Source organism: Triticum aestivum, chromosome 2D (assembly GCF_018294505.1).
Source record: "Triticum aestivum cultivar Chinese Spring chromosome 2D, IWGSC CS RefSeq v2.1, whole genome shotgun sequence".
NCBI lineage: Eukaryota > Viridiplantae > Streptophyta > Magnoliopsida > Poales > Poaceae > Triticum > Triticum aestivum.
In genome coordinates this window covers 543,505,433-543,527,067 of record NC_057799.1, presented here as the reverse complement: position 1 = coordinate 543,527,067, position 21,635 = coordinate 543,505,433, and the positions used below count along the sequence as shown (strand labels likewise).

General features: G+C 48.4%; 2 protein-coding genes across 2 annotated transcripts; one reads left to right on the top strand and one right to left on the bottom strand.

The window, feature by feature from the left end:
* Positions 1–276: 276 nt before the first annotated feature.
* LOC123049882 (uncharacterized) lies at positions 277–1,826 on the top strand. Its single transcript, XM_044472744.1, has one exon. It carries the CDS (start codon positions 422–424, stop codon positions 1,700–1,702), a length of 1,281 nt encoding a protein of 426 aa, XP_044328679.1. The 5' UTR covers positions 277–421; the 3' UTR covers positions 1,703–1,826.
* Positions 1,827–3,453: 1,627 nt separating this feature from the next.
* Positions 3,454–6,388, bottom strand: LOC123049880 (chalcone synthase 1-like). The gene is made up of 3 exons (XM_044472743.1): positions 6,343–6,388; positions 4,050–4,453; positions 3,454–3,996 (listed from the first exon to the last, which is right to left on the bottom strand). The coding sequence occupies exons 1-3, from the start codon at positions 6,386–6,388 to the stop codon at positions 3,454–3,456; spliced, it is 993 nt and encodes a 330-aa protein (XP_044328678.1).
* Between the last annotated feature and the right edge of the window lie 15,247 nt (positions 6,389–21,635).

The window sequence follows — 21,635 nt, the reverse complement described above, 5'->3', positions numbered from 1 at the left end:
GTATAGAGTCTTGGCTCATTCAGAAAAAAGATGCCATGTACTTGCAAAACACATTTGCACATCATAGGGCACACGTCGAATAAATTTGACGTCTCTTGTAGAATTCTCAAAATGCAGAAGGAGAGAAAACACATAATTGAAGTGGCATACCCTCTCAAATCCTACATCATTTTAAATCTGGGATTTATTAGATCAAAAGCGTGCTTGACACGACGTGAAAAAAAAGGAATCGTAGCAAAATTTGCGCCCCCTCTCCGACTCGTACATACTCCCTCCGTTTTAAAATAGATGATCCAACTTTGTACTAAAGTTAGTATAAAGTTGAGTCATCTATTTTGGAACGGAGGGAGTAGATATGTTTCTTTGGGTGGTTCGTTAGTTGCATCGTCGTTACAACCACAACGTCACGCAAAGATTCGGCATGGTGGCCGCGGCGGCAGCAGCACCGTGCTGGTCCGAGCTCCCAACCGATCTCCTCACGAGCATCGTGCAGCTCCTCGAGCTCCCGGGAGCCCTCGCCTTCGCGACCGTCTGCGCGTCATGGCGCTCGGCCGCGGCTGCCGGCGGCGTGCCACCCCCGGGCACGCCATGGCTCATGTCCTGGGAACAAGAACCCCACCCAGCCATCGGGCGCAGCCGCTCGGCCGTGACCTGCAAGCTCCGCAATCTCCTCGACGTCGACAAGGCCTACAGCGTCACGTTCCCGGCGGGCACCTTCGTCACCTGCTGCGGCGCCTCCGACGGGTGGCTGGTGGTGGTGGACGAGCTCTGCAACCTCTCGCTCCACAACTTCTTCACCTCGCGCACGATCCCTCTGCCGCCGGTCACCGACTTCCCGCGGGTGGAGGCCGAGCACGACGACCAGGGGAAAATCGAACGTTACCGTCTCAAATCCCTGTACCGGCACAGCCCAGACGTTACGTACGACGCGCATCATCTGGCAACCTTCTTCTACCAGAAGGCGGTGCTGTCCGGCAACCCGTCCAGAGGCGGCGGCGGCGACTACATCGTCACGGTCGTCCACTACGGCGGCGAGTGGATCTCCTACGCCAGGTCCGGAGATGCCAGATGGCGGGTGCTGGTCTCCAACCACTACTGGGGCCAAGATCGGCACAACGGGAGCGGAAGGATCTACGCCGAGTGCGCGTACCACAACGGGAGCATCTACGCCGTGACCTACAAGGGGGGCGTGGAGCGATGGGACCTCGACGCCGCCGGAATGCCATCGTGGAAGGCGGTGTTGCTATACTGCCCGCGCGACGCCGTCCTCACCAGGCACCTGGTGGCCGCGCCGGGCGGCGGGCTGTGGCAGGTCAGCGCGGTGTGGGAGCCGGCACGCGCGGCGGTCCCGGACGGGATCAGGTTCACGTTCCGCGTGGTGGATGACGACGACGGCGTTGATGCCGGGGAGCGGGGGTCGATGCAGGAGCACGCGCTGTTCCTCGGGCTGAACCGGTCGGCGTGTTTACTGGCGAAGAACTTCCCCGGCGTGAGGCCTGGCGTGCTCTACTTCTCCGCGCCTTGGATGAGGCAGTACGCCCCCGAGATGCTCGAGCGGGTGGGCGACTGGGGAGGCGCCAGGGCCTATGACCTCAAGGCGAGGGCGAGGACGTTCGAGCGCGTGTTCCCCGGCGTGCTGCCGGAGTCTGCGCGGCTGATGGACTGCCCTACGGAGGTGTGGATCACGCCCAATCTGTACTAGCAAGTTATGTAACCAGGCCTTCAGAAAACAGATAGCAGGAAGTATGTGCGTTGGCTTGTTATTAATCGGTTGCTGTTTCATCTCAGCAGATGCATGCAAAAATAAACACTTGTGCTGATCAAAATTGTTCCTCGATGAATCTACTCCTTTGCATCGTTGTTAGCTGCATTGTTCCTGAAAATGTGCAGCACCACCTGATCAAATGGCTTTCTAGTTTGTTTCACCAATCAGTGAACGAACAGGGGAATAGGAGAGATGCTAGACGCACGGGGGAATAGGGGATACATTGTGTCCATGGTGCTGCTATAAAAGATGATGATCATCAATCAAGGAACACACTGTACATAAATTGGTTCCTCCGACACGCATCCAAATGCTTGCCATCTTGTATTAATTAGAGAGTAAAAAGCATCAGGATGACGCAACGTACAAACGAGGCCAACGAACAAAGGAAGCGGAAACTAGAAAAAAAATACTAGGCCTGTCTAACAAAAAGCTGCAGAAGAAGCAAAAAATGAAAATTTTCTCCTACAATGGATCGGGTGGCAGCATTGGGAGGTCGAGTGTGCAAAGAGTACCAGATGATGCTATTGCAACTCAAGTCTAGTGATGATACTTCTGTCCTTTGATTATTGTCCATGCCCTGCAAAACCAACCAAGATCTTACCTGGGTTACACCATTCGATGAGTTGGTTATACATGTTACATCACAATAGAGTTGGCAAACCAAGCAGTCAGCTTGGTAAGCCACCAACTAAAAATTACAAACAATAGAGTTGGCAAGTTGCTCCACTGAAAATTACGGAAGTATGTTCAAATGTAAAAATAGCATCATTGCACTAGATAGGCTTATTGTTCACCTGTAGAGCTGCTCCATTAGAACTATTAAAGCGACTTGGTGGTTCAAAACCAGCGAGAATAGCCTAATTGTTGCATCCGCCCACTCTCGGACCTGTTCCCCAAGACCATATGGCCCACCAATGCAAAATGTGAGCATTGAAGATCCCTAAAACATTTGGACAAACATATTATCATCGAGTATGTCCTCCCAAGATTTTTTTCAAACAAAAAAGGAAGTTCTCCCGAGAAATTTCTAGCAGCTTGAACTTTAACACTAAGTAGTTGGCTACTAAATATCTGATTAACCGAAGTGCATAGCATTACCGTGTGAGCTGTTGATTCTGCTCTTTGTGTCTGTTGATCCCACAGCCGGACCACAAGGGGCCTTGCTGATCCCATAGATCGTCGTACCTCGGCAATGAGCTAGTAAAACATTATTTTATTTCCCTTTCCTATAATTAGTTCGATGAACTCCCTGATCTTATCATGCAAATCCTTGATCAATAAAGCTAGCCATAATGGCATTAATATGTGAGCAGTTTTGATTGTAGTGTGCTAAATTGCCATAATAGTGTTCTTTTATAGGAATAAAATTATTGAATCACATGAGGCCACAGAAACGGTCCCGTGCTCCGTTACGCAAATGAAACAGAATACATAGTTCATTTTTTGAAATTAAATAAAAAAGCAGAAACTAAAAACAAAGGCCACATCAGGGGCCAGCATGCAGGTAACAATTTTGAAACTGAGTAGGTCTCAGAAACTAAATCACAACCATAACCGTGAGCAACAGAGAGGTCTGAGAACAAATAGCGTCGGGCAATCATGAACACTCTTCAGCAACGGAACAGATGCCCTCTTATTATGTGGATTTGCGGGTAAGGGGAAAACGTAGAGGCCTTTTACTGGCCTCACAGGGAGGCGATGGGGACGCTGTGGAGGACGATGGTCTCGACGGTGAGGCCAGGGCCGAAGCCGAATAGGACACCCCAGTCCATGCCCTCGCCGGTGGTGGCGTGTCCGTCCTCGGAGGAGCGTCTGCGCATCTCGTCCAGGACAAAGAACAGACACGCGCTGGACATGTTGCCGTACTCAGACAGGACGTGCCGGGTGGCGCGCATCCGCTCCTTATTAAGCTTGACTTTGGCCTCGATCATGCTGAGGATGGCCGGCCCGCCGGGGTGCGTCACCCAGAAGATGGAGTTCCAGTCGTGGATGCCCAGTGGCTTGAAGGCGTCCTCCAGCGCACGCTCGATGTTCTTGGAGATAAGTATGGGAACATTCTTGCGGAGGTGGAAGGTGAGGCCCGCCTCCAGTAGCTGACCGCCAATGGCTCCCTCCGATTCCGGCAGGATGGTCTGGCTCGCCGATACAAGCTGGAACAGCGGCCGCTCCGTGGACTCGTCGGGGTCCGCCCCGACGATCACGGCCGCCGCGCCATCGCCGAAGAGCACCTGGCCTACCAGCGAGTCGAGGTGGGACTCGTCAGGGCCATGAAAGTCATGACCGTGTTCTCCGAGCAGACCACCAGCACGCGTGCTCCGCCGTTGTTCTCGGCCAGGTCCTTGGCCAGACGGAGCACCATGCCGCCGGCGAAGCAGCCCTGCTGGTACATCATGAAACGCTTCACTGACGGGCGCAGGCCGAGCATCTTTGTCAGGTGGAAGTCGGCGCCTGGCAAGTCCACTCCGGAGGTGCTGCAGAAGATGAGGTGGGTGATTTTGGACAGAGGCTGCCCCCATTCCCTGATCGCCTTCTCCGCGGCCTCCTTGCCGAGCTTTGGGACCAGGGGGACAGCGATGGCCCGACGTGCGCTCAACGACGGCGCCATGAACGTGCACATGTTGGGGTTCTCCTCGAGCATCTCCTCCGTCAGGTGCATGTATCTCTTCCGGATATGTGACTTGTCACCTGCATATGCAAACAGAATAATGTCTACAATTCATAACAAAGGCAAATGCTCGTCCTTTTTGTAAAGTTTTTCTTGGCATGCATAAAGTAGATCTTATAGTTCATATTTAGTAATGTTTTTCGATTTTTCCAAAAACTTATGAATGTGATTTATTTTGTGCAGAAAACATCCCAGATCTATTTTATGCATGCCTAGAAAATTCACCAGGACCACAACTTTAGATCCGTTGTTCTCACGCCCCCGTGGTTGGAGCGGCTGGCGGAGGGAGAGGAAACCCACGGTTCACTGACGAGCATGGGAGAAAGACGAATAAGCCCGAGATTCACCCCTCTACTGTTCACAGGAAAGGGGACGGGCCAGGTGACGTCCACTCAACAGTGAATGTCGAAACATAAGTCAGGGGATTTCTATTCCAAACAAAAAGTCCATGGTTCTTTTTAAACTTTTCTGTTCTGACAAGGTTACAAAAATAGTTGTACAACAACAATAATAATAAAGTTTACAATGTTGTCACTCATATTTCATGATATGTTAGTTATTCAGCTTGCAAGTCTCGTATTTCATATGTTGTATGTGTATATAAGTTTCCGCATAAGTGTATAGGCTGCATTTTTTAGGAGAAACTTTCGATCTTCTATTCACAATCAATAATAGCAGTATAAAGAACACTAGAAGTAAAAAAATTACAACTAGGTCCATAGAACACTAGAAGTAAAAAAATTACAACTAGGGCTGGTTGGTAAGGGCATGTACAATGGTTGATAAGGTAGTCTTATCTTAAGTCTGCCACGTATGCAAGTGGTAGTAGTTTCTTGGCATTATTAGTGGTTTCTTGTAAGGAACAATGTACTACTAGCGACCAAAGGCGATTCTAGGTTGCGTTGTACTCCAACGAGTACTACTAGTGGTCACGGGAGTGGATACCTCGTTTTGTGGGTTCGATCCCGGCCGAACGCACGGCGGCCTTTTTTTAAATAGTAACTTCGTTGCGAGCCAATATTGTACACGGGTAGTTTGAGTTTTGAAGTCGAACGGACATGTCACACCACAATCTGGGTGCACTGGATAGCCCAACCACGTGAATGGGTTTCCTTCCCATCATCTCGTGGCTCGCGTGCTCGCCCTAGCCACACCTCGCTTGCAGCTTCCTCGTCAGCTAGTAGCATATTTAAACTAGCGCCTCCCAATTAAGCCCGAGGAGCCGGAAAAGCCTGGCACGGCATTGGGAACTGTGCAATATGGCTCTGTACGTAAAGTGCTAGTACTCTACTAGTACTCTGTAACTTGTGGCGTTGCACGCATGGACTTCACTCCATTATCGGCTCTATAAAAGAAATTCCTCTTGACATGATTTTTTTTGAAACAGAGGCAAAAGCTTTGCCTCATCTCATTCATAAAGAAGGAACTACTAACAAAGTTTAACGAGATCCATTACACCTCCACAAATGGAAGCGAAAAGCCTAGTCTCGCTGTATCAAATAACTCAAATGTTCTGCCCCCGCAGTAACCGTCGCTGATAAACAGGCTGCTAGTGTGTGCGTGAGAGGAGCGGTTGAGTAGGCCAGCTACGCGCTTGAATAGAGCACCGAGAGTACCCACTACGTAGGTGTACTTTCCCTACATTGATAGTACAGCGATGGTTCTAGAGAACAGTACTACCCTCCACTTCCAACTGTAGCTCCTTGGCCCTGAGATTAAGAGTTCAAAACTGGTGCACTATACTAGAAGCACAGTACATCGCACTACTAGTAGAGAAAGTAGTACTAGTACTGCTATAGTACGAGTACGTAGTAAATAATAGCCTCACCCCTTCGTTAAGGAACGATCGAGGAGCTATAGTTGGAAGGGACGAGGCCCTGCGGTTACTACGCTATTATCTCCTCCTCACCAGTTCCCCTCCCCCCGAAGAGAAGGCAGTTTGTTGCTGCTCCCATGGATTCGTTAGGCGGTTCTCCTCCTCGTCGGGGCTAGGAGACCTTGGACGACGATTTTCTGGGAGAAATCGCACGCCGCTCCGACGTCCTCACCGCCGCAAGACTCGGTGCTTCCTGCACCAACTTTTTCAAGACGGTGCTTAAACAGGCTTGGGAAAAGGCCATGCTTGTTGGTCTTCCATGCCTCCTCGAGGAGAAGGTTCTTCTATGGGACAATCCTTCGAATAGTCCACCGCTCCCTGGCCATGGTTGCACGTTGACTCTGCTAGAGTTGCCGACATTGAGAGGTAGTCGGATTTTGTCCGATGAGCAGGTCAGTCATGGAGTTTGATCATGTAGTACTTAGTTATTCCATTTCCATCCCGTAATTTCTCCACTGCCCACCGTCTTATATATAGGTCTGGGTCGGTGCCAACGAAGATTGGCTTGCATACCTCCGGCCTGATACCACCATCATTTTGCACAACATCCACAGCAGTGCAGCCGTTCCCGTAGACCCCTACTCAACCATTGGGATCGGCCTTCCGGACTGGCTGGGCTTGAATACGTATGATGATGCCTACATGAGATTGAAGAAGATAGCAATTGCGGACCCGCCGACAAAGCGACACAGCTACGACGATTACTATCTCATCGCGGTGTTCGACATAAGGATTGCCATCAATGCAAGAGGCAGTAACGGCAGAGGCTGGCGCTTGTTGGCCGCGGCAGATTTGTACCCCTACACGTTCGAAGACGCCGTGCGCCATCTAGGACGCATCTTCGCGGTGACAAGCCAGGGGACTTGTTTCATCTGGTTGCCATCCTACGGTACGGGAGATTACAAGCGGAATGCACAAACCATCATTTGCATCCCTAACGGTACTCCACAATTTTGCAGGGACCAGTCATCCCCCGATGAAAATAAGATCGCCGATCCTGGATGTGCATTTGCATCCGCGATTCGGTCTAACCTGGAACCTTGTAGCTGACTTTGGCATATTGGGATCAACTATCTTAGCAGCCGTTACCCATGGTACCACTGATGTGCAACATGGTCACACAATCTACCACGATCGGACCGTCACCATCTACCCAGGTATTCCATTTAGTATTATATTTTTAACCCTCTCGCCTTCTCTTTCGTTGTTGTACTACTTACTAGTAGGAGTACTTTTTACCTTGGAGGACGCGTATAGCTAGCTGGGCCCTTGAAGACTTGAACCCACTAGCTGCCACCATTTTTTTCATGTCTTACTATCTCATCCATGTAGACAAGAGTGGTTATATATAATAAGTCGTTTATTTTACTTCCTCTATACCGGAGTAGTACTATTTGCTGCACAGTATTACTGACCGCCATATTTGAGCACAATATTATTATGCATGGACCTTGACTGTGTACGTCACCATGTGTCCAGATCTGAGATGCCGCGTGTACCAGATGAACGTCGCCGAGTTTGACCCCCGTGATGCTACGTGGGTGACGAGGAACACTCTTGGAGAGTACTCGCTTTTCATTGGGGACAGCTACCCCATTGTGAAGCGGATGCCACCTTCCGTGCACGACACCGAAGGCCTGCCGTTCATGAAGCATGGTTGTGTCTTCAGTGCACACCGCCGGATGAACGGCATGCTGGGACACGCTATCCCTGATTTATGCCGCTTCAGCTTGGATGAGTCTCCATCGTGTGGAACCGGACTAGAAAGCTGTGACAATGATTCCCGTTTCCCACCGCTATGGATAGTGCCATCCATGAAGAACACCTGGGACTGGAACCTGGAGGCGGACATGTAGCCCATCTATAACGTGAATATATGTAGACTAGTTGTGCACAAATTTATCTAATGAATGTGTGGCATACTGGCATTTGTCCTTTAAAATTTATTACTAGTAAATGTGTTATGTGTACGTGCAACTTGTGTGGTTGTTGCACGGGATCCAACACGCTCATTGAGAAAAAAAGGTGGCACAGCTTTGGATATAGGTGATGTGGCGGCATCATACAGTAGCATCGTTCGCTATAGTTGTAATACTCCTACTAGGACCACAAGTCCTATAAAACCTTGCGCTTGGCTCTTTGCCTCTTCGGGAGGTTCAACAGTTCATACTCGTGTGAACCTTGCACTTGGCTCTTCGCCTCTTCGGAAGGTCCAACAATGATGATACTATAGTACAATATGCTTCTGGCAACCTGACACTGATTGAACTGCTGCGCGTCCACCGCGAGGGCGAGGGAGAGGGAGAGGGAGAGGGAGAGGGAGAGGGAGAGGGAGAGGGCGCTATAGTCAAAACCCTCTCCTCGTCTTGCGAGCCACCGCGCGCGTGGGCGAGGGAGAGGCGTAGTAAGCAAGCTTCTCCTCGTTCGGCGAGTTGATGGGACACATCAAAGCAGTACAAGTACTAGTCCTTTCCGGTTAAATATGGCTTAATTTGAAACGAGAAAAATACACTGGCGGTCAACGTATGTAACAATACTTTCTTTACGGTCACTATATATAGTTTTGCGATGATTATACGATCACTAGCTCATCGTGGAGCACCGTATTGCACCCTATAGACCGGCCACATAGTCGACGTGGCACTTTGTTGACTGGTTAAATTGTCACCTAGTTTCTGGGTCCCACCTGTCAGTTGGCAGAGCAAAGAAATCAGTTGAACAAAACTTTACACAGGCGCGACAGGAGTCAAACCCGTGCACGCGAACCACCATGGCTGTGTATGTGAGTGCATGCACGTGTACTCCCTCGGTCTTCCAACAAAGAGTGTACATCGGCTAAAAAACAAAGAGTGTACATCTACACTTCCAATGCATTTAGCCTTTAATCTAAAATCGATATTGATTGACAAATGCACCAACTTGTGCTCTAGCTATAGGCTACATGTCTATCCTTAATTACAGCATGCAACAACCTTTATTTAATCTTCTTCTCTCAATGGTCGCATGCACACATAAATATGCTACTTTTGGGCGTTAATTATGCCCTGGTCAATGTGTAAATCTCTAAATGTACAGTCTTTCACGGACGTAGGGAGTAGGTTGAGCACTTGAACGTGAGCGTGTGTGTTGCGTCGCGTGCTGTGTGTGACATGGGTGCGTGATTGTTGCGTGCGTCCATGTGTACGTGTGAGTGTTGCACGTTGCATGCATTCATGCATGCATGCATGAGGCTTTTACTCCCTCCCATTGACATGTTCATATTTCAAGCTTCCCATGTTCCCTCCATATTGTGATACTCCCTCTATTCCCAAATACAGAGTAAAAGCCTCCCTCTGTTCCCATGGAGTATTTGTCTCTCTAGAGATTTCAACAAGTGACTACATACGGAGCAAAATGAGTGAATCTACACTCTAAAATATGACTACATACATCCGTATGTTGTATTCCATTTGAATGTCCAAAAAGACAATATTTAGGAACGGAGGGAGTAGCAAATAAACATTAAGTTCTCTTGTTTTTCCCTCCTTGGTCACGGTGCACAACCAAAGATGACTCACCTAGATGGAGGGAGTAGATGGTCAAAGTTTGACACAAAATTAATGCATTGGTAAACATAATTTTTTGAGGAAAACGAGTGCATTAATTGAGTGTTTTTGCAAACTACAAAAATTATTCCACCACTCACCATCTACCTTGGTTGATGAGATTTTTGAATTGAGCCCTATAAACCAGAAAGGAGGTAGTACTAGTACTCCTACATTATTGGCGTCGGGTGCCTTGGCCAATGTTTCATCTTGTTGGACAGGATGCATCGATGCTTACATGGGGTGCTAAGCACATTAAAAACTTTAGCAACTAAAGCTCCCAATGCTTACATGTACATGTGCTTAACTTGTTAGTGCTAAGCATCCTTTATTTAATGATTTTGTAACTAAAGTTCTTCATGCATTGGTGGGATTATTCCATTTAAGTCTTTTGTCTAGGTTCTCGCGCTTAGTACTGGGGTCACCACACTTATCTCTCCTCTTAATTACCTTGCCACATCAGACTTTTTGCCTACTTGGCAGCCTTAGCACCTGTACAAGGCGGAGCATTGGGAGGGGCCCGAGCGTACAAGCATAGGGATACTGTAGATAGGAAGTCTTCATGATCCATTATTCCCCATCTTGGTCAGAGAGAACTATTCAACTAGTCTTCACAGTGAAGTGACAATACACGCTACAGCAGATGGGACACTTGATTAATAAGCTGAACCAGCATGTAGGCGTTACTAAATCAGCCTTACCCAGTACTGCCATCATGTTTGCTAGTGGAGCATGCTTCCGCAAATACGACTACGCACCTCTCTCCTCCATTAACTGACATATGGGCCCTTTTGAGGTAGACCCACATGTCATCGGCGTAAGTATTTACACTCCAAAGGACGGTATATCCTGGTATTAGTACTAGTAGAATTGAGATTTAATGCACTTTCTTCCCCGTCTTTCACTCTTCCTCCTCTCTTCCCCATCGTCGGCTGCACAGCATTTCCCCCCGCTCACTGCTCGCCCACCCGCGCCATCTTCCTTGGTAGCTCCCGCGTACCATATCCCCCCGCTCACTGCTCGGCCACACACGCCATCTTCTTCGCTCGCTCGCCCGAATCCACTTCCCCGCTAGCTCGCAGGCACCAAAAACCCCAGTCACTCAGTGCCCTAAAAAACCCTATGGCAGAACCGACTAACACGTAGAGCCGTGATTGGAATTCCCTCCCCGATGTTCTCTTGGAGCAGATCTATAATTGTATGGACCTGCTCAGCACCGTCCGTCTGGCCGCATGCTCGGTGTCTTTGTACCGTCTACTCGTCTGCAACTGGCCGACTCTTTTCAAGACATCCTGCTTGCTGGTGCCCGATCCTCGCAGGTGGCCCAGACACCGACTTGACGATCCTACGGAGGTTGCCGTGGTGCCCCTCGACATGCTACCACTACCCGTCCACCTGTCCTTCATGCGCGGCCACTACTGGGCGGGCATGAAGGCCAATTGGATCGTCCTCATCCACCAATCCGGTAGTCTGTGGCATCTCGTGGATATCTACACCCAGTGAGAGATCACCCTTCCATCATTGGATACCGCCGCCATCGAGCCTCACGGCCCGCCGGACACTCCTGCCTACTACGCACGAGACGGGTCGAGCTTTTAGCTCGACCTCTGTTTGTTGAAGGTTGTAATCTACGAAGTTCCCACACCATCACAAGACTACATGGACTACAAGCTCATTGCTGTGTTCATCATGGGATTAGTCTATCTGGAATCCGGTCGCCATACATGGTTATGGCTCATCGTGGATCCTCTTCACCCAACATTTCTGTCTGATGCTATAGTGCACGATGGCATCATTTATGCAGTCGAGCACAGATTGGTTGCCTATATTGGTGGAATCTATCGTCGTGTAATTGTTCTATCTCATCTCATCTTTACCTTAAGAATACGACTGCATGTTCATTGTTACAAATTTAGAATATATAGTATGTCTATAACCGCATCATTGCTATATGTTCCTCTCATTTCCTAGATTTTTATGACCACACATGTTATTGTTAGAGTTGATATGAGAACAATTTGCATCTAATGATTGTTAGAATATATATTATGAGTATAACCTCATGATTGCTATATGTTACTATCATTTCGAGGATTTTTATAACAACGCATGTTATTGCTTAGAGTTGATATGATAATTGTAGTAAGTGCTATGGTAGAATATGAGTAGGCCCTGTCATATCTGTTGTCCTCTCATTGTTACATGATGTTTGAACCATGATATATTGCTAGAATATGAAAGTCATTGGCTTATTTTTTTTAACTTGGGGTATGATTATGACCACGGCATTGCAATTCTCTGTCTATGATATGTGTCACTGTTATAATAATCTTAATTACACACATACTCTAAACATGATTGTTTACTTTTGTCCTTTTGGTCTCCAATTTGAATTGTTGCAGCAGACGCAAATGCGCTGGCCTTCATGATTCCAGGACCTGGAATCATACCAGCCGATGTGTGGTGGTTTATCGCTCGTTCAGCTAACGGCGGTCATTTGATGCTCATTTGCACGTACCAAATTGACCAAACCATTTCATCAAACCACATGCAGTACAATGCCTGGGGCGTTCATGACATTGATGGCTATGGCTGCTTCGTGTTCGAGAAAGATCCCAGCTCCATTGGGCCAGGCGTATTCAACTGGAGGCGGGTTTACAGCCTCGGCAACCACTCCATGTTCCTCGGGCAACAATTATCCGATCATCCAACCAATCATCAATCATATCACCGGTGATCATTACCGTGCTATGCAACTTCCATTCGCCAGGGGGAACTGTGTTTACACATCATACCATGGGTTTCATGAATCACCATATCCAGAGATTCGTCGACACAGCTTGTTGCCAGATAATCTTCAGTGTGTGAAAGGCATCAAGCTTCTATGCGATGGATGGCTTTTGCAAACCCGACATGCGGCGATGTGGTTCATGCCAACAACAAATATGCACAACTTGATTCGTACTGATATCTAGAGTGAGCCATGTGTCCTGCTGCTGTAGCATGACCCTCTTTTGTTGGATATTATGTACTGTTGTTAGTTTGAAGCACTCCTCTGGTTAGAAGGATAGATACCTTTCTGGGATCAAGTGAATCCTAACTCACCTGCATAGGATGTACTGATAATGATGATGGAGATGTTGTGCAGAAGCCATATATATCAATTAGGCTTCACGTGTGTACTTGTTGGTGAAAGTGTTGTCCAATGGGAACTATATTTTGTATTACTCATGTAGCCTACAAAGTCTGTCGCACAGCCTTGTAACTTCTTACCCTATTTCTAAATTTGTACTAGTCCTCTATACCGTATATTGCGCTACTCGTACTACTACCTCCCTCCTGGTTTACTGGCCCCCCTTCGTAATTTGTGTCAAATTTTTGACCATAAATTTCACTAACTAAATGTTAATGCATGTCACAAAAAATTATATCATTTTATTCGTATTTGAACATAGTTTCCAATGGAATAGTTTTCGGTGACATGCATTGACATTTTGTTAGTTAAACCTATGGTTAAAATGTGACACTAATTATGACTAGTAAGTATAGTACAGTAGCAGTACTAGTATACGCCGGTCAAACTATTCATCATGTCCACACATTGAATTGACATGACAACACGCTGCGCGTGAGGTGACACAAGAATCCCGGCGGCGTCTTCGGGTATTGTGGACTTCAGATTTGGAGTACCACTTATCTGTCGAAGTCTTTCATCATTCACTTAAAACAGTCAATTGATCATACATTGAGTACCATATAACTGGAATTAACCGATGCAAGTCCAAGAAGGATTGGTCGGTGCTGCCGGCTGGCATCAAGTTCGATCCCATGGATCAGGACCTGATCGAGCACCTTGAGGCCAAGGTGACTGCTGACAGCGCGAGATCTCACCCTTTCACTGATTTGTTCATACCAACCATCGACAGCGAGCACGGCATATGCTACACCCATCCTGAGAAACTTCCAGGTAAGACACCGATCGGCCGTCTACTTGCACAAACATATTCCTTGTTTATAGCTCTATTTTTCTTTTTAGACGCAATCCTAGTGAAGCAATTACAATTTGACTATTAATAAAAAGTGAAACAAGTGACTGCAACATGCCAAAGATGTTATGAAAATGCCAACCACGTACACTAAAACCTGTATTCGACAATACTGCAGGTATCACACTGAGTGGCCTAAGCAAGCATTTATTCCAGCACAATTCCAGGGCGTTCAAAAGGGGCACGTGGACGTGTCGCAAGATACAGTCATAGTGCGGCATGCACGCGATGTGGCACAAGACCGGCAATACCTTGCCGGTGCTGGTCAACGGCCGGCAGATGGGCAGCAAAAAGGTTCTGGTGCTGCACACCAACAAGAACTTCGACCAACAGAGGACCAACTGGGTGATGCACCAGTACCACCTCGGGGACCTGGAGCAAGAGAAGGAGCGGGAGCTGGTCCTCTGCAAGATTTTCTACCAGACGAACACTAGGGCCAGGAGTAAAAAGATTATAAGTTAGTTTGGTATTGGTACTTGTACTACCTTGTCGTCCGCAAGTTGGTATTGTTGTTAACGATCTTTCGGTATGAACTTGGCATTTGCTTCCAACCATCATGCCGAGGGTTGACGTGGATATAAAGCTGAATCATTTGTTTCAAAACAAATTTCCAGGCACCTGATTTTTATTTGATGGGTAGCATAAGCACCTGCCGTTCGAATTCCCAGTTCTCCAAATTTTTCGAAACAAGTGCATGCACTTATTATCACGATGAAAAAACAATATACCTCATGCATCCTAGTTATCAGTCTGTACTTGCAGAATTCTCTCGTTTGTTGAGCAGGTATATTGTTTTTTCAGGTCGAGCAAGTTTCTACTCGGCTGTAGACTGCCCAGGCTTGGTTTTGTTTTTAACAGGCCCAACCCATAACGACAACGGGGCACAAAGATCCAGCAGGTATCTACTGGCCTCTGGCCCGCCAGCGTTAGTTATATTTTGTCTTACAACATCCGCAGGTAGTTTTTTTACTGAATCAAACACACAGCCGAGTTCTATTTTCCTCTTGAAACGACATGTCCTACATCCGTTTTCTAATCTCTACTAATAGTTTTACTAGTTCATATACACGTATCATTATATTGAAAATACATAAAGTTCCCTTTTCATATTCCTTATTTCTGTTATTTTTCCCTCCCAGCACTGATTTCTTTACCACTGGTTTTTCCTTAAACCAACTCAATTGTCCCACGTCTTATTTGCTTACAAAAACAAAACAATTTTTTTGGAAAATCAATAAGTTCTTAAAAAATGTGTATCATTTCGGGATTACAATAGTTCGGACTCCACTGAAATATGCAAAATAAGGTTGAACTTTTTGACGGTGGTCCTAGGCAGAAAATGGGTTGTAATAAATTACTTAAGAATTAGCAAATGGGCTGCAAATTATAATTTTTTTAGCAAATGGGCTCTATGTTGTCTGCCACAGATTTGGAGGCTGACTTGTGGGCCTACTAAGTTCATGCGTACACAAGGTTTCTTAAAAAAAGAAACTTAGTCAACAATCGACTCTACCAGCGTCAGACCGTTAGATGTCAATCTAACAGCAATCATGCTTCTTCAGTATCTGATCTTCCTGCTCCAGCCGCCCAAACCAGCGCCGGCGGAACCACCCGTGGCCAGCTGTGCTGCCGGGAAGGCCTCACGGTCCCACCATACTCGCATCCCTAGCCTGTCTATCCCTCTACTCACCCACACCTCCTGTTATTTTCGGCGACGGCAGCCGAACCAGTCAACCCTCGTACTCCCCACCGCGTGGGCAGCCACTGCCGTATCTTCCCCGGCTTTGTGTCGTTCCCTTCGTAGGCCTCGCTGTCGTCCACTGCCCTGGTGCTCTCGGCGCAGCGTGGTCAACATGGCCAACGAACGACATCCATCAGAAGTGGACTGTACGTGGAGAGGCTGACAGCTGGGTCCATGGCCGCACACAAGGAAATGCCTCCTTATTACGCGCAAAATAATGATTCCTCCACCTGTCATCTGGGACCCACCGAAAGGGCCTCTGTATTTCGCGACAAAAACGTTCCCCCCGCTGACAGCTCGGACCCACCAGCTATATCTTCGCACGCAAGGAAGTGCCTCCTTATTATGCACAAAAAAATGAATAGCCCCTGCGTGGGAGGCTGACTTGTGGGCCTACTAAGTTGACAGGGACGGAGGGCTTTGTCAACTTAGTCAATATGAATGATTCTAGCTCCATTGACCGTACGATGTCCATCCAACAGCCGTAGTGCTTCTTCAACCTCTGGTCTTCTTGCTCCAGCCGCCCAAACCAGCGCCGGTCGTGTCACGTGCTGCTGCCTCCCGTGGCCGGCTGTGATGCCGCGGAGGCCTCACCACCCCCTACTACTCCCACCGCTGGCCAGGCCATCCGCCTCTACTCACCCACACCCCCTGTTATTCTGCGGCAACGACAACCTCACACTGCAGCCGAACCAGTGAACCATCGTACTCCTCTCTACATGGGCTTCCACTGCCGCGTCTTCCCCGGCTCCGCGTCATCCCCTTCCTAGGCCTCGCCGTCATCCACCGCCTTAGTGCTCTCGGCGCGGTGTGGTCAATGTGGTCAAGGAACGACTTCCATCAGAAGAGTACTGTATGTGGAGAGACTGACAACTGGGTCCACGGCCGCAACAAGGAAGTGCCTCTTTATTACACGCAAAAATAATTATTCCTCCACCTGACAGCAGGGACCCACCGGACGGGCCACCGTATTTCATGAAAAAAACATTTCCACCCTGACCGCTGGGACCCACCAGCTACATCTTCGCACGCAAGGAAGTGCCTGACAGTCGGGACCCACCTGGTCGAAGCGTACGTAGCGATGTCATTCTGGTCGCGAACGTGTACGTACATACTGGTCGATGTAGAGGCGCGCACGTAGCACGTACACGTACGTACAGCGGCCAGGGTGCAAGAAAGTAAATACGGCCACGTACGTAGATACGGGCGGGGTCTCGAATGCCTACTCGCGCATACGTACGGCCAGGGCTCGTGTACATGGCTGTGGCTGGGTCAGAACGGAGAAACTGCGTCGTCGTCGTGTTCATGGGGAGGCAACAGAATGCGTCGTGCTCATCGGGAGGCAACGGAACGCGTGCTGTTCATCGGGAGCCAACCGGCTTGGACGGAACAGGCGATGGAAACGAGGCCTGGCGTACCGCAGAACGGAGGAAACGGCCTTGTGTTCGACCGACCACGGTGGAAACAAGATCCTGTTCATCGGGAGGGGTCTGGCGTACCACAAAATGGAGGAAACGGACCTCCTATGGTGGAAACGGGGTCCTGTTGATCGGGAGGGGTGTGGCGTACCGCAAAACGGAGGAAACGGACTTGTGTTGGAGTGCTACAGTCGAAACGGGGGGTCCTGTTCATGGGAGGGGTGTGGCGTACCGCAAAATGGGACTCCACGGGATACTATTCATCTCCACCGTCGACTGCCTCCACGGGCTACTGTTCATCCACCGTCGACCTCCTCCATCCTCCACCTGCGACTGTTCATCCACGGGCTCCTGTTCATCCAACCTCCACCGGCTACTGTTCAACCAGCCCTCTCCACGGGGGTCCTGTTCAACCACCCCTCCACGGGCTACTGTTCATCCAGCCCTCCACCGGCTACTGTTCAACCAGCCCTCCACCGGCTACTGTTCAACCAGACCTCCACGGGGTCCTATCATCCAGCCCTCCACGGGGTCCTGTTCATCAACCGGCTCGATCGATCGGGGTACTGTTTATCCAGTGGCAACGACCTCTACTAGCACGGGGTCCTGTTCATCCAACCCCCCACCGGGAACTGTTCATCCAAACCCCCTCAACAACGCTAACTGTTCATCCAGGGAAGGAGGCAGCAGTGTTCGATCGGCTTCAGTTAGGAGCAGTAGCGAAGTAATCACTCGGGTTCAGTTAACAGCAAGTGATCGATCGATCGCTCGGGTTCAGTAACGCGTAGCATGTAGTGCAATTGCTCAGGTTCAGTTAGAGCCCAACACCTCGCTCGGGTTCAGTTAGAGCCCAACGCCTCGCACACGCGTGCGTACGTATGAGAGAAACGCGCATCGCTCGGCCCCCGACCACCCACCGTAACCGGGAACTCCCCGATATTTTCCTCGCCCTCGCTTCTACCACAGTTGTTATTTATATTTCCTTATATCATGATAAATGTTTATTATTCATGCTAGAATTGTATTAACCGGAAACTTAGTACATGTGTGAATATATAGACAAACAGAGTGTCACTAGTATGCCTCTACTTGACTAGCTCGTTAATCAAAGATGGTTAAGTTTCCTAGCCATAGACATGAGTTGTCATTTGATGAACGGGATCACATCATTAGAGAATGATGTGATTGACTTGACCCATTCGTTAGCTTAGCACTATGATCGTTTAGTTTATTGCTATTGCTTTCTTCATGACTTATACATGTTCCTATGACTATGAGATTATGCAACTCCCGAATACCAGAGGAACACTTAGTGTGCTATCAAATGTCACAACGTAACTGGGTGATTATAAAGATGCTCTACAGGTGTCTCCGATGGCGTTCGTTGAGTTGGCGTAGATCAAGATTAGGATTTGTCACTCCGATTGTCGGAGAGGTATCTCTGGGCCCTCTCGGTAATGCAAATCAGTATAAGCCTTGCAAGCAATGTGACTAATGAGTTAGTTACCGGATGATGCGTTACGGAACGAGTAAAGAGACTTGCCGGTAACGAGATTGAACTAGGTATGATGATACCGATGATCGAATCTCGGGCAAGTAACATACCGATGACAAAGGGAAGAATGTACGTTGTTATGCGGTTTGACCGATAAAAGATCTTCGTAGAATATGTAGGAACCAATATGAGCATCCAGGTTCCGCTATTGGTTATTGACCGGAAGTGAGTCTCGGTCATGTCTACATAGTTCTCAAACCCGTAGGGTCCGCATGCTTAACGTTCGATGACGATCAGTATTATGAGTTTATGTGTTTTGATGTACCGAAGGTAGGTCGAAGTCCCGGATGTGATCACGGACATGACGAGGAGTCTCTAAATGCTCGAGACATAAAGATCGATATATTGGAAGGCTATGTTTGGACACCGGAAGGGTTCCGGATGAGTTCGGGCATTTACCGGAATACCGGGGGTTACCGGAACCCCCCGGGGAGTCAATGGGCCTTATTGGGCCTTAGTGGGAGAGAGGAGGAGGCGGCCAGGTGGAGGGCGCCCCCCCCCCCCAAGCCCAATCCGAATTGGGTGGGGGCCGGCCCCCCTTTCCTTCCCTCTCTCTCCCTCTTCCTTCTTCTCCTACTCCAACAAGGGAAGGGGAAACCTACTCCTACTGGGACTAGGACTCCCCCCTAGGGCGCGCCCTATGAGGGTCGGCCCTCCCCTCCTCCACTCCTTTATATACGGGGGAGGGGGCACCCCATGGACACACAAGTTGACAGTTGTCTTAGCCGTGTGCGGTGCCCTCATCCACAGATTTCCACCTCGGTCATATCGTTGTAGTGCTTAGGCGAAGCCCTGCGTCGGTAACTTCATCATCACCGTCATCATGCCGTCGTGCTGACGAAACTCTCCCTCGGCCTCAGCTGGATCAAGAGTACGAGGGACGTCACCGAGCTGAACGTGTGCAGATCGTAGAGGTGCCGTGCGTTCGGTACTTGGATCAGTTGGTTCGCAAAGACGTTCGACTACATCAACCGCGTTACTACACGCTTCCGCTTTCGGTCTACGAGGGTACATGGATACACTCTCCCCGCTCGCTGCTATGCATCACCTAGATGGATCTTGCGTGTGCGTAGGATTTTTTTCGAAATTACTGCGTTCCCCAATAGTGGCATCCGAGCCAGGTCTATGCGTAGATGATATATGCACGAGTAGAACACAAAGAGTTGTGGGCGATAATAGTCATATTACTTACCAGAATGTCATACTTTGATTCAGCGGTATTGTTGGATGAAGCAGCTCAGACCAACATTACGCGTACGCTTACGCGAGACTGGTTCTACCGACGTGCTTCGCACACAGGTGGCTAGTGGGTGTCTGTTTCTCCAACTTTAGTTGAATCGAGTGTGACTACGCCCGGTCCTTGTTGAAGGTTAAAACAGCAAACTTGACGAAAAATTGTTGTGATTTTGATGCGTAGGTAAGAACGGTTCTTGCTAAGCCCGTAGCAGCCACGTAAAACTTGAACAACAAAGTAGAGGACGTCTAACTTGTTTTTGCAGGGCATGTTGTGATGTGATATGGTCAAGACGTGATTATATAAATTGTTGTATGAGATGATCATGATTTGTAACAAAGTTATCGGCAACTGGCAGGAGCCATATGGTTGTTGCTTTATTGTATGAAATGCAATCGCCATGTAATTGCTTTATTTTATCACTAGGCGGTAGCGATAGTCGTAGAAGCAATAGTTGGCGAGACGACAATGATGCTTCGATGGAGATCAAGGTGTCAAGCCGGTGATGATGGTGATCATGACGGTGCTTTGGAGATGGAGATCAAAGGCACAAGATGATGATGGCCATATCATATCACTTATATTGATTGCATGTGATGTTTATCCTTTATGCATCTTATTTTTCTTAGTACAGCGGTAGCATTATAAGATGATCGCTCACTAAATTTCAAGGTACAAGTGTTCTCCCTGAGTATGCACCATTGCGAAAGTTCGTCGTGCCGAGACACCACGTGATGATTGTGTTGCAAATATGCCCTAGAGGCAATAATAAAATGGTTATTATTGTATTTCCTTGTTCATGATAATTGTCTATTGTTCATGCTATAATTGTATTAACTGGAAACCGTAATACATGTGTGAATACATAGACCACAACATGTCCCTAGTAAGCCTCTAGTTGACTAGCTCGTTGATCAATAGATGGTTATGGTTTCCTGACCATGGACATTGGATGTCATTGACAACGGGATCACATCATTAGGAGAATGATGTGATGGACAAGACCCAATCCTAAGCATAGCACAAGATCGTGTAGTTCGTTTGCTAAGAGCTTTTCAAATGTCAAGTATCGTTTCCTTAGACCATGAGATTGTGCAACTCCCGGATACCGTAGGAATGCTTTGGGTGTACCAAACGTCACAACGTAACTGGGTGGCTATAAAGGTGCACTACAGGTATCTCCGAAAGTGTCTGTTGGGTTGGCACGAATCGAGACTGGGATTTGTCACTCCGTATGACGGAGAGGTATCTCTGGGCCCACTCGGTAATGCATCATCATAATGAGCTCAATGTGACTAATGAGTTAGCCACGGGATCATGCGTTACGGAACGAGTAAAGAGACTTGCCGGTAACGAGATTGAACGAGGTATTGGGATACCGACGATCGAATCTCGGGCAAGTAACATACCGATAGACAAAGGGAATTGTATACGGGATTGATTGAATCCCCGACATCGTGGTTCATCCGATGAGATCATCGTGGAACATGTGGGAGCCAATATGGGTATCCAGATCCCGCTATTGGTTATTGGCCGGAGAGGTGTCTCGGTCATGTCTGCATGGTTCCCGAACCCGTAGGGTCTACACACTTAAGGTTCGGTGACGCTAGAGTTGTTATGGGAAATAGTATGTGGTTACCGAAGGTTGTTCGGAGTCCCGGATGAGATCCCGGACGTGACGAGGAACTCCGGAGTGGTCCGGAGGTGAAGATCGATATATTGGACGAAGGGTATTGGAGTCTGGAATT

What these genes read in the sequence shown, in the direction of transcription:
- LOC123049882 (XM_044472744.1), top strand. Translation starts at nt 422, where the DNA reads ATGGTGGCCGCGGCGGCAGCAGCACCGTGCTGGTCCGAGCTCCCAACC.
- LOC123049880 (XM_044472743.1), bottom strand. Translation starts at nt 6,388, where the DNA reads ATGGGAGCAGCAACAAACTGCCTTCTCTTCGGGGGGAGGGGAACTG. An exon ending in CTTCGGGGGGAGGGGAACTG is followed by an intron (nt 4,454 to 6,342) that starts GTGAGGAGGAGA and finishes TTGCATATGCAG; the next exon opens with GTGACAAGTCACATATCCGG. An exon ending in TGGTCTGCTCGGAGAACACG is followed by an intron (nt 3,997 to 4,049) that starts GTCATGACTTTC and finishes CTGGTAGGCCAG; the next exon opens with GTGCTCTTCGGCGATGGCGC.